General features: G+C 26.1%; 1 protein-coding gene across 2 annotated transcripts; it reads right to left on the bottom strand.

The window, feature by feature from the left end:
* Positions 1–313: 313 nt before the first annotated feature.
* On the bottom strand, positions 314–10,592 carry Lon (lon protease homolog, mitochondrial). Of its 2 annotated transcripts, none has more exons than XM_075305509.1 (9): positions 10,118–10,592; positions 9,794–10,046; positions 8,479–8,938; positions 8,277–8,406; positions 4,240–4,774; positions 3,986–4,178; positions 3,189–3,911; positions 905–1,094; positions 314–844 (listed from the first exon to the last, which is right to left on the bottom strand). In XM_075305509.1, exons 1-9 carry the CDS (start codon positions 10,493–10,495, stop codon positions 665–667), a joined length of 3,042 nt encoding a protein of 1,013 aa, XP_075161624.1. In that variant the 5' UTR covers positions 10,496–10,592; the 3' UTR covers positions 314–664. The 2 variants fall into 2 exon arrangements, with proteins under 2 accessions (XP_075161624.1, XP_075161625.1); XM_075305510.1 differs by having other exon boundaries at positions 8,479–8,884.
* Between the last annotated feature and the right edge of the window lie 7,708 nt (positions 10,593–18,300).

The raw sequence follows: 18,300 nt of genomic DNA, 5'->3' as shown, positions 1-18,300 counted from the left end.
TTTTGATGAAATTTTCTATTGAAATACAATTTTGCAAAAATAAAATTTTGGAAAAAATAAAATTTTGCAAAATTTTCTATAGAAATAAAATTTTGCAACAAATTTTTCCACACACAAAAAATCTTGACAAAATTTTCTATAGAAATAAAATTGTGACAAAATTTTCTATTTAAATGAAATTTTGACAAAATTTTCTATAGAAATAACATTTTGACACAATTTTCTATTGAAATTCAATTTCAATAAATTTTCAAAATTAAATAACATTTCAGTTTTTTTTTTGGAATTTACAGATAACATGAACCATTTCTGGTTGTTTTTATTATTTCTATTATTACAATCAACAACATATAAACTCTATATATTTACGAATATTTCATGTCTTCATCTTCGTTTTACAGTAAAATTGTAAAAAAGGCAAAGCTGAAGTAAAATAATAAAATTAAAAAAAAAAATATGAATGTATAACAATCTCTAATTATAATACAGACTATGTGTTCGCATAATGGATAGGGGGAAAGAGAATGGTCGAATTGAAAAAAAAAAGAAAAACAAAAACTAAAAAGAACTAAATCTTCTTCTTCTTAGATAAAATATATGCCCTTATAATGCTTAGCATTAATCTAGAAATGTTTATGAATTCTATATCGTATTATTCCTATTATTATTGTTGCTGTTGCTTTTTCAGTTCCTGATCCGAACAATCAAAGGCAATTTTGTACACATCATCGTAGATTGAGGCAAAATGAACTTCGAGACCATCAGTAATGAATGTGGGTAATTCATCATAATCTTTACGATTTTCTTCGGGAAGTATAATGCAGGTAACACCACTACGTTTAGCCTAAAAGAACAAAAATAATTTGTATCCCCATGTAATTTCAAATTGCAATTGAAAACTTACTGCTATGGTTTTCTCTTTGATACCACCAACGGGTAAAACTCTGCCTTTTAGCGAAACTTCTCCTGTCATAGCAATATTCTGCCGCACTGGCTTATCTGTGGCCAAAGACATTAAAGCTGTTACAATTGTGACACCGGCACTGGGACCATCTTTTGGTGTTGCACCTTCAGGAACATGTAAATGAACATTGCTGGAAATGAAACAAAGAAAATCTTATTACTTTAAAATATATTAAATTTTTAATAAAATCAAAATTTATTTCCATAAAAGAAATTTTTGCAAAATTTCATTTCCATAGGAAAGTTTTGCAAAATTTTATTTCTTTAGGAAGTTTTTCTTAAATTCCATTTCTACATGAAATTATTGCAAAATTTCAATTTTTAGGAAATGTTTTGCAAAATTAGTTTTTTATTTATTTATTCAGTCATCAATACAAAGGAAGCCAATAAAGGCCTATTATACATGTATTGTAGTAAGAAATCTATGTGTAGAAATTTAAAGGAAATTTTTTCCAAAATTTCACTTCTAAAGGAAATTTTTCAAAATTCATAATTTCCTCTTTATAAGAAATTTTTACAAAATTCCCCTTTATGAAAAATTTTCGCAAAATTTCGTTTCTAAAGGAACATTTTCAAAATATCATTTCCAAAGGAAATTTTTTGTAAAATTTCATTTCCATAGCAAAATTTTTGCAAAGTTTCTTTCTACAAAAATTTTTGTAAAATTTCCGTTTCTTAAGGATTTTTTTTATAAAATTTCAAAATTTCTTCTTTATAAAAAATTTTCGCAAAATTTCATTTTTATAGAATATTTTCGATAATTTTTTTTATAGGAAATTTTTGCAAAATTTCATTTCTATAGGAAATTTTTGTAAAATTTCATTTCTATAGGAAATTTTGTGCAAAATTTAATTTCTAAAGGAAATTTTTCAAAATTTCATTTCTAAAGGGAATTTTTGCAAAATTGATAATTTATATAAATTTTCATTAGAATTTTTTATAAAATTTCCTTCCTATTAGAAATTTTTCACATTCTCATCTTTATAAGAAATTTTTGCAAGTCCTCTTTATACGAAATTTTCTCAAAATTTCATTTGTATATAATATTTTCGGAAAATTTCTTTTCGACAGGAAATTTTTGCAAAGTTTTTTTCTATAAGAAATTTTATCAAAACTCCATTTCTAAAGGAAAAGTTTGAAAAATTTCATTTCCATAGCAAATATTTGCAAAATTTCATTTCCATATCAAAATTTCCTTTCTATAAAAACTTTTGTAAAATTTCCTTTTCAAAAGGATTTTTTATAAAATTTCCATTTTACAATAAATGTTTACAAAACTTCCTCTTTATAAAAAACTTTCGCAAAATTTCATTTCAATAGAATATTTTCGCAAAATTTTATTTCTATAGGAAATTTTTGCAAAATTTAATTTATATAAGGAATTTTTGAAAATATTTCTAAAATTACATTTCTAAAGGAAATGTTTGCAAAATTTATAATTTATATAAATTTCCATAAGGATTTTTTATTAAATTTCCTTTCTATTAGAAATTTTTACACAATTTATAAATATAAGAATTTTTTCAAAATTCCTCTTTATAAAAAATTTTCGCAAAATTTCATTTTTATAGAATATTTTCTTAAAATTTCATTTCTATGGGAAATTTTTGCAAAATTTGTTTAATGTTTTATCCTAATTTTTCCCTTTGATAATGTATAGATAAATATAGATTAAAACATATTGTTAATATCTCTGATGAAAAATCTTATTTGTAGCAATATCTAAAAGATAAAATCTCATTCAAGCATTGTAATTATATTGAGAAATGAAAACTAATAAAGACGAATTCAAAAAAAAAATTGTTTTCTATAAGAATTTTTTGTAAAATTTCCTTTTTATAAAGAATTTTTGAAAATTTACCTTTCTATAAGAAATTGTCGTAAAATTTTCTTTTTATAAGTAAGATTTGCAAAATTGCACATTTTTTTTGGAAATTTTTGAAAAAGTTCGTTACTATGGAAAATTTTTGTAAAATGTAATTTCTAAATATGCAAAATTTTATTTTCATTTCTATAGAATATTTTTTTTTTTTTTAATTTTATGTAGGAAATTTTTTCTATAGGAAATTTTTGCAAAATTTGATTTCTTTAGTAAATCTTAATTTCTATAGAAAATTTTTGCAAAATTTCTTGTCTGTTTTTTGCTTAATTTTTCATATACTTTATGAGCTATATTTCTTTATTAGGAAAATATATTTTTAATTAAACGCATTCGATTTACTTACGTATTATCTAAGAAATTATTATCTGGATCAATGCCACGCATATAATTTCGTGCTACTGTTAAAGCTATTTGTGCAGACTCCTTCATGACATCACCCAAATTGCCTGTCACATGGATAGTACCAGTAGAACTTTCCGATTTTGATGCTTTGATGGCATTACGTGTTGCTGTTTCGATATATAAAGCCGATCCACCCATTGCTGTCCAAGCCAAACCCATAACTACACCCGGTGGTGTCTGTTCATACATACGATCCGAAGAGAATACATGTTTACCCAAAAATGTGGTGAGATTATCCGAATTCACATCAAAGTGTTCACCCTCTTTTTGAACAAGTTTAAAGGCAACCTTGCGTACAACTTTCTCAATATGTTTTTGAAGATTACGAACACCGGATTCACGACAATAGCTGCGTATCAGAGTATTCAAAGCATCATCGGTAATTGTAATTTGTTTCTCTTCTACACCACAATCTTTCATAGCCTGTGGTATGAGATATTGACGAGCAATGGCTACTTTCTCTTCAGCCACATAACCAGACATTTCAATTAACTCCATACGATCCCGGAGAGGTTCAGGTATTGTGTGAATAACATTGGCAGTGCAAATAAACAGGACATGGGATAAATCGACGGGGACATCAAGATAATGATCTAGAAAATTGGAATTTTGTTCAGGATCTAAAAGTTCCAATAATGCTGAACTAGGATCTCCTTGATAGCCACTAAAATACAAGGAAATAAGATAAGTGGCTAAAGCATATGCATATTTCGTGTATGGGATATTTTGAAATCTTACCGTCCTATTTTGTCAACTTCATCGATAAGTACCAAAGGATTTTCAGTCTTTGTTTTCTTCATACATTGAATAATTTTTCCGGGCATGGCTCCAACATAAGTTCTTCGATGACCCTTGATTTCAGCCACATCAGTCATGCCACCCACACTGAAACGGAAATATTCCCTATTCAAGGCTCGGGCAATGGAACGAGCTAAAATATTAAATTGATTAATTCTTCTCTTTGGTAAAAACAAGAGGTCTTTCAAACTTACCTATACTAGTTTTACCCACCCCTGGTGGTCCATGGAAACATAGAATTTTACCCTGAGTTGAGCCCTTCAGTTGACTTACAGCTATAAATTCCAAAATTCTCTTCTTAATATCATCCATGCCATAATGATCATGATCGAGAATTTCTGTTGCTTGTTCTAAACTAAGATTCTCCTCGCTAGTAACACCCCAAGGCAGTGATGTTAACCAATCCAAATAGTTGCGGGTTACATTAAATTCTGAGCTATGGCTTTCCAAAAAATTCAATTTGTTTAGTTCTTCATCGATAACAGTCATTACATTTTCCGGTACGGTTTTATCTTTGAGTTTTTCACGATATTTTTCTCCGATGGCATCTTTATCGTCTTTCTCAATGCCCAATTCTTTTTTGATGGCTCGCAATTGTTCATGGAGAATATATTTGCGATGTTGTTGTTTAACTTTTTCCTCAACTTCCCGACCAATTTTTTGTTGTAATTTGGAAAGTTCGAGTTCTTTTTTCAAAATGGCCAAAGCCAAATGTAAACGTTTGGGTATCTAAAAATGGGAAGAGATATCCATTTATTATATAAAACAAAGTACGAATGGTATTTGAAAAAAAAAAAAAATTAAATTTTGACATTTTCTGTAGAAATAAAATTTTGAAACAATTTTCTATAGAAATAAAATTTTGACAAAATTTTCTATAGAAATAAAATTTTGACAAAATTTTCTATAGAAATAAAATTTTGACAAAATTTTCTATAGAAATAAAATTTTGACAAAATTTTCTATAGAAATAAAATTTTGACAAAATTTTCTATAGAAATAAAATTTTGTTGTTTTTTTATTTCAGCTTAAAACCATACATTGACTAAACTACAAGAGTAGCTTAACCAACAGAGGAAAAGAATGTTTGTCAAATTTATTTGGGCAAAGCCCTATAGACTGCAAGATGGTTGGATGGACGCACGTTTCGGAATTACCACATTCCTCATCAGCATCCTCTACTTGCAGCAAAACTATCAACCAATTATCAGAATAAATTCAGGCAGTTTATTAAACCCAACAAAAACCACACTTGAACCCTCCGAAAAAAGGTTTTACATTGATAGCCGGCTTATGCCGAAATAAACTCGAAACAAACATATCTCTTTTCCTATGCCACTGTCAAATCATCGATTTGAATTCACATGGCTGGGTTTATTTTGAGCGTGCCTCCTCTTCTTTTTCCATTTGTTTTGTTTTGTTATTGTTGGTTTTGTTCTTTAAGCATTGTTGTTGTTTTTTTATTTCAGCTTAAAACCATACATTGACTAAACTAAAAGAGTAGCTTAACCAACAGAGGAAAAGAATGTTTGTCAAATTTATTTGGGCAAAGCCCTATAGACTGCAAGATGTGAATTCAAATCGATGATTTGACAGTGGCATAGGAAAAGAGATATGTTTGTTTCGAGTTTATTTCGGCATAAGCCGGCTATCAATGTAAAACCTTTTTTCGGAGGGTTCAAGTGTGGTTTTTGTTGGGTTTAATAAACTGCCTGAATTTATTCTGATAATTGGTTGATAGTTTTGCTGCAAGTAGAGGATGCTGATGAGGAATGTGGTAATTCCGAAACGTGCGTCCATCCAACCATCTTGCAGTCTATAGGGCTTTGCCCAAATAAATTTGACAAACATTCTTTTCCTCTGTTGGTTAAGCTACTCTTGTAGTTTAGTCAATGTATGGCTTTAAGCTAAAATAAAAAAACAACAACAATGCTTAAAGAACAAAACCAACAATAACAAAACAAAACAAATGGAAAAAGAAGAGGAGGCACGCTCAAAATAAACCCAGCCATGTGAATTCAAATCGATGATTTGACAGTGGCATAGGAAAAGAGATATGTTTGTTTCGAGTTTATTTCGGCATAAGCCGGCTATCAATGTAAAACCTTTTTTCGGAGGGTTCAAGTGTGGTTTTTGTTGGGTTTAATAAACTGCCTGAATTTATTCTGATAATTGGTTGATAGTTTTGCTGCAAGTAGAGGATGCTGATGAGGAATGTGGTAATTCCGAAACGTGCGTCCATCCAACCATCTTGCAGTCTATAGGGCTTTGCCCAAATAAATTTGACAAACATTCTTTCCCTCTGTTGGTTAAGCTACTCTTGTAGTTTAGTCAATGTATGGTTTTAAGCTGAAATAAAAAAACAACAACAATGCTTAAAGAACAAAACCAACAATAACAAAACAAAACAAATGGAAATAAAATTTTGACAAAATTTTCTATAGAAATAAAATTTTGACATAATTTTCTATAGAAATAAAATTTTTACACAATTTTCTATAGAAATAAAATTTTGACATAATTTTCTATAGAAATAAAATTTTGACAACATTTTCTATAGAAATAAAATTTTGACAAAATTTTCTATAGAAATAAAATTTTGACAAAATTTTCTATAGAAATAAAATTTTGACATAATTTTCTATAGAAATAATTTTTTTTTACAAAATTTTCTATAGAAATAAATTTTTTTTGACAAAATTTCCTATAAAATAAAATTTTTTTGACAAAATTTCCTATAAAATAAAATTTTTTTGACAAAATTTTCTATAGAAATAAAAAATTGACATAATTTTCTATAGAAATAATTTTTTTTGACAAAATTTTCTATAGAAATAAAATTTTTTGACATTTTCTATAGAAATAATTTTTTTTTTGACACAATTTTCTATAGAAATAATTTTTTTTTACAAAATTTTCTAAAGAAATAAAATTTTTTTGACAAAATTTTCTATAGAAATAAAATTTTTTGACAAAATTTTCTATAGAAATAAAATTTGTTTGACAAAATTTTCTATAGAAATAAAAATTTTTTGACAAAATTTTCTGTTGAAATAAAATTTTGACAAAATTTTCTATAGAAATAAAATTTTGACAAAATTTTTTATAGAAATAAAATTTTGACAAAATTTTCTATAGAAATAAAATTTTGACAAAATTTTCTATAGAAATAAAATTTTGACAAAATTTTCTATAGAAATAAAATTTTGACAAAATTTTCTATAGAAATAATTTTTTTTGAAAAAATTTTCTATAGAAATAAAATTTTTTGACATTTTCTATAGAAATATTTTTTTTTTTTGACAAAATTTTCTATAGAAATAATTTTTTTTTTACAAAATTTTCTAAAGAAATAAAATTTTTTTGACAAAATTTTCTATAGAAATAAAATTTTTTTGACAAAATTTTCTATAGAAATAAATTTTTTTTTGACAAAATTTTCTGTTGAAATAAAATTTTGACAAAATTTTCTATAGAAATAAAATTTTGACAAAATTTTTTATAGAAATAAAATTTTCTATAGAAATAAAATTTTGACAAAATTTTCTATAGAAATAAAATTTTGACAAAATTTTCTATAGAAATAAAATTTTGACAAAATTTTTTATAGAAATAAAATTTTGACAAAATTTTCTATAGAAATAAAATTTTGACAAAATTTTCTATAGAAACAAAATTTTGACAAAATTTTCTATAGGAATAAAATTTTGACAAATTTTCTATAGAAATAAAATTTTGACAAAATATTCTATAGAAATAAAATTTTGACAAAATTTTCTATAGAAATAAAATTTTGACAAAATTTTCTATAGAAATAAAATTTTGACAAAATTTTCCATACAAATAAAATTTTGACAAAATTTTCTATAGAAATAAAATTTTGACAAAATTTTCTATAGAAATAAAATTTTGACAAAATTTTCTATAGAAATAAAATTTTGACAAAATTTTCTATAGAAATAAAATTTTGACAAAATTTTCTATAGAAATAAAATTTTGACAAAATTTTCTATAGAAATAAAATTTTGACAAAATTTTCTATAGAAATAAAACTTTGACAAAATTTTCTATAGAAATAAAATTTTGACAAAATTTGCTATATCCATAAAATATTGAAAAAAATGTATATAAATAAATTTTTGACAAAATTTTCTATAGAAATAAAATTTTGATAAAATTTTCTATAGAAATAAAATGTTTACAAAATTTTTTCTAGAGTGGAGATACTTACATCCATTTCTTCCATAACTTTCTGTAGTTCCTCAGGCTCCGCAGCAGACAATGAAGCCCCCAAATCACAAAGATATACAGGATTATCAACTACGCGTTGGTTTTGATGGAGCATTTGCTGCAGACTTTCTCTGTAAGAAAAAAACAAACCAATTTTTTTTTAATATTCAAAATTGTTGCAAATATTTCGATTTGCTCCTTACCTATACAAAGGATTCATAATGACTATGTCACGTATAGTTTTAATGACTTCTTGCGTTAGAGCTTTTACTTCTTCGTTTTGTTTGAAATTATCATGAGTAACATTCACCACTTCGACCATAAGAACAGGCATGGGTTCCGAAGATGATTCAGTCTCATTTATTGTCGTCTCTTTATCTTTTGAGGGCTCAGCTTCGCTAGTTTGGGGCTTACCATCTTCCGATGTTAGTGGAGTTTTCTTAACGCTACTATCGTAAATCGTTTCTGGTCCACTTTGTGCTGGTGATGTTGTCGTCTCGGATGTTACTTCGCGTTTGTTTATACGTCCAGGACGTGATTTTCTTGACATTTTACGTCTTTCGCCATCTGTTGATGATTTGGTGCTACCGGTTTGGGCTGTTTCATCGGCTGGTATTTGCATTTTGATATTAAATAGTGGATAATGTATAGTTGTGGTTTTTTCTGAGTAAGAATTATAGGAAATTTCAAAAACCTCTTAGCATAGAATTATCAGTAGATGCACTGGATGAGTTAGTGAATGCAAGCGGTGATATAGTAGGTATGACATACATTTTTTTAACTCTAAATGCAAGTCATGGAAAACAAAAAATATATGGGATATCCTAACACGGACAAAAATTTCTATAGAAATAAAATTGTGACAAAATTTTCTTTAGAAATAAAATTTTGAAAGAATTTTCTATAGAAATAAAATTTTGACAAATTTTCTAAAGAAATAAAATTTTGACAAAATTTTCTATACAAATAAAATTTTAAGAAAATTTTCTATGGAAATAAAATGTTGAGAAAATTTTCTATAGAAATAAAATTTTGACAAAAGTTTCTACAGAAATAAAATTTTGAGAAAATTTTCTATAGAAATAAAGTTTTGAATTTTGCATATTTGAAAAGATCATCTTTCGACTTTTTTGATTATTCGAAAGTCGCGACTATCACATTTTCCTAATAATTCAAATTTGACTTTTTAGGAAAATCGGTTTGACCCGATTTTCCAAAAAAAACCTAGAAGTCTATTAGTCGACTTTTAAGACAAAGAAACAGTCGACTTTGAGTTTTGTTTGATAGAACGGCAATTAGTCGAAACACTGATTTCTTATTTTCTATAATATTACTTTTTGTAATATTTTTAAGATTACAATGAGTATTTTTTTTTTGTTTGACAAAAAGGCGTTTCCAATTTTCTATAATACTTTGGAAGTATAGCAAGTGACAGTGCCAATACATGATAACAATACAATATAGATTATGTTTTAATTTTATAACTACATAGCATTGCTTAATATAATTGATAATTACCTTGGGGCATTAATTCTTCCAAAATTTGTCCAGTTATTTTAATACGACGATGGGCCACCACAACCATTCTTAGCTTATCCCCAAGATCTTGTAATTCTTGAATTTGAGCAAAAGTGCCAACATTGTACACCTCATCCAATCGTTGAACAATCTCCGCTTCATTGGAACTATCTTTCTTGAGAAAAATACCAACGTAGGGTTGATTCAATTTCACTTTACGGCGAATCAGATCAATCAATTGAGGATTGGATATCTAATTGGAAATATATGCATGAAAATCTATAGGCTATCAACATTTTACATAATATGTTTTGCTCCATTTACCTCCAAAATCTTCATAAAACGTGGAAATACTGGATTCCGATTTGTGGCCAAAAGTGGAACATGAGGCCAAACTTCGGGTACAGCTACAGTGGCCGGTAATCTAGGCTCTTTGTTGACAATAAAGTCTTGGGCATCGAGTAGATCTTCATCATCTCCCTGTTTGTTGTTGCTACTGCAAAAAGTTCTCGAACATACAGTCGTCGCCCCTAATGCTGTTCTCAGCTGTCGTTGTTGTTTCACAAGATCTACATTAAATTGTTTCACTATCAGACCGGTGGTGGTGGCTGTAGTTTGTGAGGGAACACGTCGATTTGCCGAAAAATGGTTAAAATTACGCGTTAGGAAATGTCTTTGTCTTGTGGCCAAACGTGCTAACATTTCGCTGCAAGTTTTAATTGACAAAAATACGAAAAATATATCTCCGAGAGTCTCTGATGCAATCTTCTTTCTGGAACGTCAACTAGATTCTAGTGTTGTGAAATGACTTTTTTCATATGATTTAGTGATGTAAAGCGCAATGAAAGGTTAACGGTGATACCTTATCGTTAATGTTTACATTTTCAATGGGGTACAATGTGGTCACATAGTACAGGGAGAATAAAAACACAAGAGAACGAAACTGTGAAGCGAAACTGTTTCAGTAGGTGGCAGTCATGAGGAAAATTTATCTAATAAAGAAAATAGTAACAAATGTTCTTTTTTATAAATATTTTCATTCCATTACATGTTAGCCTGATACCGAAACAGGCAATTGACGTCCAAATGCATTATATCTAATTATACAATTATTTTTCGAGCTTTATGGACAGATATAGATTAAGGAACATGGTTAATAGAGCCATTGAAAAGAAAACGCCAGATACCAATCTATACACGCCTGGACTGTACATGTTTCGGTTCGGGCGAATGAACCTTTCCACAGCCTTTAGTATATATCTGGCTGGGAGAGATAACTCAATTTTGGGCCCTTTATGCTAACTCCTTATGGAGAAAACATTTGGGAAATTTCCTCTTACAAATTGAATCATCTTTTCTCCCACTGTACATCATCTTTTCATATAACTTACGAGTCCCTTAATCTTATTTTTATTTCGTTTTGTTACATAGTAATGCAACAACACGAAATTTATTTTTAGAAAGCTAATTTGTTAGAATTCACCTAAGTGGTGAACAGTCGAACAATGCTTATTGTTTCTACATTCCATTACATTTTTTGGCAGACAATTTGAAATTATAACTGCCGATGCCTTAATAAAGAATTTATCAAAACTGCGCTTCGACCGCAACTTCGGTTATACCAAAGCTGCAGGCATTGTACGACATCTATACGGTTGACATTTGTTGTTTTTGTAGAAGAGAAATTTACGTCCTCTTGTTTTCTTAATACTCTCTGAATAGTACAAAGATAATTGAGTATAACAAGATTTAGCATTGTGCTCTTATAAAGAGAAAACAAATGTCAAGGTGTAGAGGGCTATGAGAAAAAAATTGTTTTATTTGTCAATTTTTTCCAAAGCAGCTCTGCCCAGGAATAAATTTAAACGGCAATATTCACATAAAACCATAATGAATATTTGCTTTAAAATACACATACGTTTTATTTTAATTTTCTACACTCGTTTTGGTATTGCTTTTGTGGATTTTTATTCAGAAATTTATGAAAAACACAAATGTTTTGATATTTTTCGACGCAAACGGCAGTACATTTGAGAGACACGTCGACGCAAACTTTATGATATTTTGTTGACAGAGTCCTCTGGTGCTTCAGTTTTGCTATGACAAGACTGCATCTTCTTCTCAATTATCTTTGAATAGTATGCTAATAGTGTTACCAGATAATTGGGAAGATTATTAAACCGTTGTATTCAAAAGCATGTGGAGAGTTGATATATGAAATTTCTCCATGGGAGGATGAACTAAACCCGAAAAATTATTTAGAATTTGTAGATAAATATGAAATGATATGGGCCAAGGGAAATAATATCACGTACCGAATTGTCATATTTGGAAATTGGTATATTTAATAAAGGCCCATGTTTTTTTAATTGGAGTATAACAGTTTTTCGTTAGAAAACGTGGTCCTAATACTAGTGAAAGCCATTAACACTACGGCTCTGCAAACCTGACACCTCTCAAAGCTGGACAATTTTCATGAGTAGTTTGCTATATTAGCACATTAAAAAAATTCGAGCGGTCGGTGGTGTCCACTTCTCAGACATTCCACTGTATAGATCAAAACATAGCCATAAAATTTTATACTATTCCACATACTCAAAACCGGGAACGGGGGAAATATGGGCGAGCAAACACGCGCACTGCATTATAATTCACGTGTCAGATGTTGAAATCTCTACCGTGGATTATGTGGTGGCAGACAGAGTGAAATGTCAATGGGATCATCAATCAGGTTTATTTCGTATTTATTGCAATAGTTCGTTATTCTAATCAAATATGATTTCAAAGCTTTTATAAAAATGGAAACATAATGGGCAAGTGATTTTATTTCGAAAAAAAAAATAGAGGGATCCGGGGGTAAAGACAGTATCTGCTAAATCGATTTGCTTGAAGAAGAAAGACAAGTGCTTGGAGGAGAGGAGGATTTTGTGTTATTTGTTCAGAGTTTTGAAATATCACTATATAGTCTCTGATTTTCATGAAATTTTCAGGGAAGATATAGGGTCGGAAATCAAACAACGAGAAATTAGAAGCAATAAAAAATATTTTAAAAATATATGCATTCATAGATAGATTAGTGTCAGCTACCCTGTATATGTATATATGTATAGTACCTTCATTGGGTATATTCCTCCTCATTGATAATTATTGTGAAAATCACCACGAATGCAGTTCAATCCGGTTTTAAGAATTTGCAATCATGACTTCTTGTGCTGCAAAATCAAAGTACAGATTAAGTTTAATGTCATTTTAAATCAATCAAGGAAGAAATAAAATCAAAAGAACCAAAGTGGGTCACCTCATCCGAGTAAATGAATTCATTGTGGAAAACTTTTAGAAAATCACAAACAAATTCAAATCTGAGAAGAAACGTATATAAAAGCGAAAATATTGGACATTGGTCGGGTGAAAACTATTTAAGGTTTTTGATATGGCTACACCGTTGCCACTAGATTCAAAAATAATCTACACAAATTTGGAGAAAATTTTACAAAAAAAAAACACTTAACGAAAATAAGATTGTCACAAATAGAAAATATTACAAATTGAAATTTTGTGAAAATGTTATTCTTACAAAAAATTTTTCACACAATATAGAACATTTTGTCAACATCTTCTTTCTACAGCAAATTTTATTTCTATAGAAAATTTTGTTAAAATTTCATTTACAAATTGAAATTTTGTGAAAATTTTATTCTTACAAAAAATTTTTCACACAATATAGAACATTTTGTCAACATCTTCTTTCTACAGCAAATTCTATTTCTATAGAAAATTTTGTTAAAATTTCATTTCTATAGAACATTTTGTAAAAATTTTATTTCTATAGAAAATTTGGTCAACATTTTATTTCTATAAAAAATTTTCTGAAAATTTTATTTCTCTAGAAAATTTTGTGCAAAATTTTATTTCTATAGAAAATTTGTCAAAATTTTATTTCCATAGAACATTTTGTCAAAATTTTACTTCCATAGAAAATTTTGTCAAAATTTTATTTCTATAGAAAATTTTGTCAAATTTTATTTCTACAGAAAATTAAAAATTTTGTCAAAATGTTGGTTACATAGTAAACATTGCCAAACATTTTTATTTCTATAGAAAATGGTGTCAAAATTTTATTTCTATAGAAAATTTGGTCAAATTTTATTTCTCAAATTTTATTTCTATAGAAAATTTGGTCAAATTTTATTTCTATAGAAAATTTTGCTAAAATTTTATTTCTATAGAAAATTTTGTCAATATTTTATTTCTATAGAAAATTTTGTCAATGTTTTATTTCTATAGAAAATGTTGTCAAAATTTTATTTCTATAGAAAATTTTGTCAAAATTTTATTTCTACAGTAAATTTTGTCAATAGTTTATTTTTATAGAAAATTTTGATACAATTTTATTTCTATTTCTATAAAAAATTTTGTCAAAATGTTATTTCTATAGAAATTTTGTCAAAATTTTATTTCTACAGAAAATTTTGACAAAATTTTATTTGCTATAGAAAATTTTGTCAAAATTGTATTTCTATAGAAAATTTTGTCAAAATTTTTTTTTCTATAGAAAATTTTGTCAAAATTTTATTTCTATGAAAATTTGGTCAAAATTTTATTTTTATGAAAATTTGGTCAACATTTTATTTGTATAGAAAATTTTCTGAAAATTTTATTTCCATAGAAAATTTTGTGCAAAGTTTTATTTCTATAGTCAACATTTTATTTGTATAGAAAATTTTCTGAAAATTTTATTTCCATAGAAAATTTTGTGCAAAGTTTTATTTCTATAGAAAATTTGTGCGAAATTGTATTTCTATAAAAATTTTGTCAAAATGTTAGTTATATAGTAAACTTTGCCAAAAATGTTTGTTTCTATAGACAATTTTTTCAAATTTTTATTTCTATAGAAAATTTTGTCCAAATTTTATTTCTATAGGAAATTTTGTCAATTTTTTTTTCTATAGAAAATTTTGTCAAAATTTTATTTCTATGAAAATTTCGTCAAAATTTTATTTCTATGAAAATTTGGTCAACATTTTATTTGTATAGAAAATTTTCTGAAAATTTTATTTCCATAGAAAATTTTGTGCAAAGTTTTATTTCTATAGTCAACATTTTATTTGTATAGAAAATTTTTTGAAAATTTTATTTCCGTAGAAAATTTTGTGCAATGTTTTATTTCTATAGAAAATTTGTGCGAAATTGTATTTCTATAAAAATATTGTCAAAATGTTAGTTATATAGTAAACTTTGCCAAAAATGTTTGTTTCTATAGACAATTTTTTCAAATTTTTATTTCTATAGAAAATTTTGTCCAAATTTTATTTCTATAGGAAATTTTGTCAAAATTTTATTTCTATAGAAAATTTTGTCAAAATTTTATTTCTATAGAAAATTTTGTCAAAATTTTATTTCTATAGAAAATTTTGTCAAAATTTTATTTCTGTAGAAAAATAAAAATTTTGTCAAAATGTTAGTTACATAGTAAACTTTGCCAAACATTTTCATTTCTATAGAAAATGTTGTCAAAATTCTATTTCTATAGAAAATTTGGTCAAATTATATTTCTATAGAAAATTTGGTCAAATTTTATTTCTATAGAAAATTTTGTCAAAATTTTATTTCTATAGAAAATTTTGGCAAAATTTTATTTCTATAGAAAATTTGGTCAAAATTTTATTTCTATAGAAAATTTGGTCAAATTTTATTTCTATAGAAAATTTTGCCAAAATTTTATTTCTATAGAAAATTTTGTCAATATTTTATTTCTATAGAAAATTTTGTCAATATTTTATTTCTACAGAAAATTTTGTCAAAATTTTATTTCTATAGAAAATGTTGTCAAAATTTTATTTCTATAGAAAATTTTGTCAAAATTTTATTTCTAAAGTAAATTTTGTCAATAGTTTATATTTATAGAAAATATTGATACAATTTTATTTCTATTTCTATAAAAAATTTTGTCAAAATGTTATTTCTATAGAAATTTTGTCAAAATTTTATTTCTATAGAAAATTTTGACAAAATTTTATTTTTATAGAAAATTTTCTGAAAATTTTATTTCCATAGAAAATTTTGTGCAAAGTTTTATTTCTGTAGAAAATTTTATTTCTATAAAAATTTTGTCAAAATGTTAGTTATATAGTAAACTTTGCCAAAAATGTTTGTTTCTATAGAACATTTTTTTTTAAATTTTATTTCTATAGAAAATTTGGTCAAATTTTATTTCTATAGAAATTTTTTTCAAAATTTTATTTCTATAGAAAATTTGGTCAAAATGTTATTTCTATAGACAATTTTGACAAAATTTTATTTGCTATAGAAAATTTTGTCAAAATTTTATTTGCTATAGAAAATTTTGTCAAAATTTTATTCGCTAAGAAAATTTTATCAAAATTTTTTTACTATAGAAAATTTTGCCAAATTTTTATTTCTATACAAAATTTTGTCAAAATTTTATTTCTATGAAAATTTGGTCAACATTTTATTTGTATAGCAAATTTTCTGAAAATTTTATTTCTATAAAAAATTTTGTGCAAAGTTTTATTTCTATAGAAAATTTGTGCAAAATTTTATTTCTATAAAAAATTTTGTCAAAATTTTATTTCCATCGAAAATTTTATCAAAATTTTATTTGCTATAGAAAATTTTGTCAATTTTGTTTTTCTATAGAAAATTTGGTAACCATTTTATTTCTATCGACAATATTCCCAAAATTTTATTTCTATAGAAAATTTGTCCAAATTTTATTTCTATAGAAAATTTGTCCAAATTTTATTTCTATAGAAAATTTTAACAAAATTTTGTTTTTATAGAAAATTTTCTGAAAATTTTGTACAAAATTTTATTTCTATAGAAAATTTTGTCAATTTTTTTTTTTCTATAGAAAATTTTGTCAAAATTTCATTTCTATAGATAATTTTTGTCAAAATGTTATTTCTATAGAAAATTTTGTCAAAATTTTATTTCTATAGAAATTTTTTTCAAAATTTTATTTCTATAGAAAATTTTGTCAAAATTTTATTTCTATAGAAAATTTTGTCAAAATTTTATTTCTATAGAAAATTTTTGCAAAATTTTATTTCTATAGGAAGTTTTTGCAAAATTTTATTTCTATAGGAAGTTTTTGCAAAATTTTATTTTTGTGGAATATTTTTCGTCTATGTCATTTCACATACCACTGACAGACTGCCTAAATATTTTTGTTTTTTTTCCAAAGCCAGTGCACATTGAATTCTTATCATGTGAAAGTCTTTTTTAATGATTCTATCAAAACCGATCTGTATAAGTATTGATACTGATATCATTATTATTATTATGTCCCATAATAGCTCAGCGGACAATAAATCCGAAAATATTGAAGATTGAAGAAATGAAAATATTTTTATATTTGCATTACGGTATATTCACCTACAACAACAATGGGTGGCATTACTCTAACTAATGGTGATAACCCAAAGAATTATAGATCAAATTGAGAAGAAAAAATAGAAAAAATTCAGACGATTATGTTCTTTATACTGGATTACCTTCCTGGGGATTTCCGGATTGTGTGATTTCTTGGTGATATTTAATTTTTGTTTTCTCATCTAGAATTGAATAATCGATGTTCCATTGAACGGAAGCTCACGTGAATGATGAAGTCACCTGTTATGATAATCGGGAAATATTGATAATATTATCGGTAAATATTTATAATATTCAACAAGTAAGTCGAGTGAATACCCTTAAACAAACCTACTAAATCAAATTATAAGGAAGATTTGCTACCCAATATATTTCCCAAGGCGGCAGACCCTTACAAGGGTGAGCCACTAAGTAGATTTTATCACTGTCTGATGTGAGAGTATACCAAGAGCAATGTTCAATCGTGTAGCATGTTCTTGTAAACCGCTAATCTCAAATCAATAGCAGTCCGGTCGAACTGGAATTTTAATACCCACCACAGCCACAGTGGTTCCAAATGGTGGTTTGGAAATAATTCTGCAACTGTTGAACGGATAAAGGTATCATTAGGCATTTTAAAAAACATTTCTATAGAAATAAAATTTTGACAAAATTCTCTATAGAAATAAAATTTTGACAAAATTGTCTATAGAAATAACATTTTGACAAAATTTTCCATAGAAATAGAATTTTGACAAAATTTTCTATAGAAATACAATTTTGACAAAATTTTCTATAGAAATACAATTTTGACAAAATTTTCTATAGAAATAGAATTTTGACAAAATTTTCTATAGAAATAAAATTTTGACAAAATTTTCTATGGAAATAAAATTTTGACAAAATTTTCTATAGAAATAGAATTTTGACAAAATTTTCTATAGAAATAAAATTTTGCCAAATTCTCTATAGAAATAAAATGTTGACAAAATTTTCTATGGACATAAAATTTTGACAAAATTTTCTATAGAAATAAAATTTTGACAAAATTTTCTATAGAAATAAAATTTTGACAAAATTTTCTATGGAAATAAAATTTTGACAAAATTTTCTATGGAAATAAAATGTTGACAAAA

The sequence above is a fragment of the Haematobia irritans genome, chromosome 4 (genome assembly GCF_050003625.1).
Source record: "Haematobia irritans isolate KBUSLIRL chromosome 4, ASM5000362v1, whole genome shotgun sequence".
NCBI lineage: Eukaryota > Metazoa > Arthropoda > Insecta > Diptera > Muscidae > Haematobia > Haematobia irritans.
Note: the sequence above shows the minus strand (reverse complement) of the source record. Positions and strands in the feature narration are given on the sequence as shown.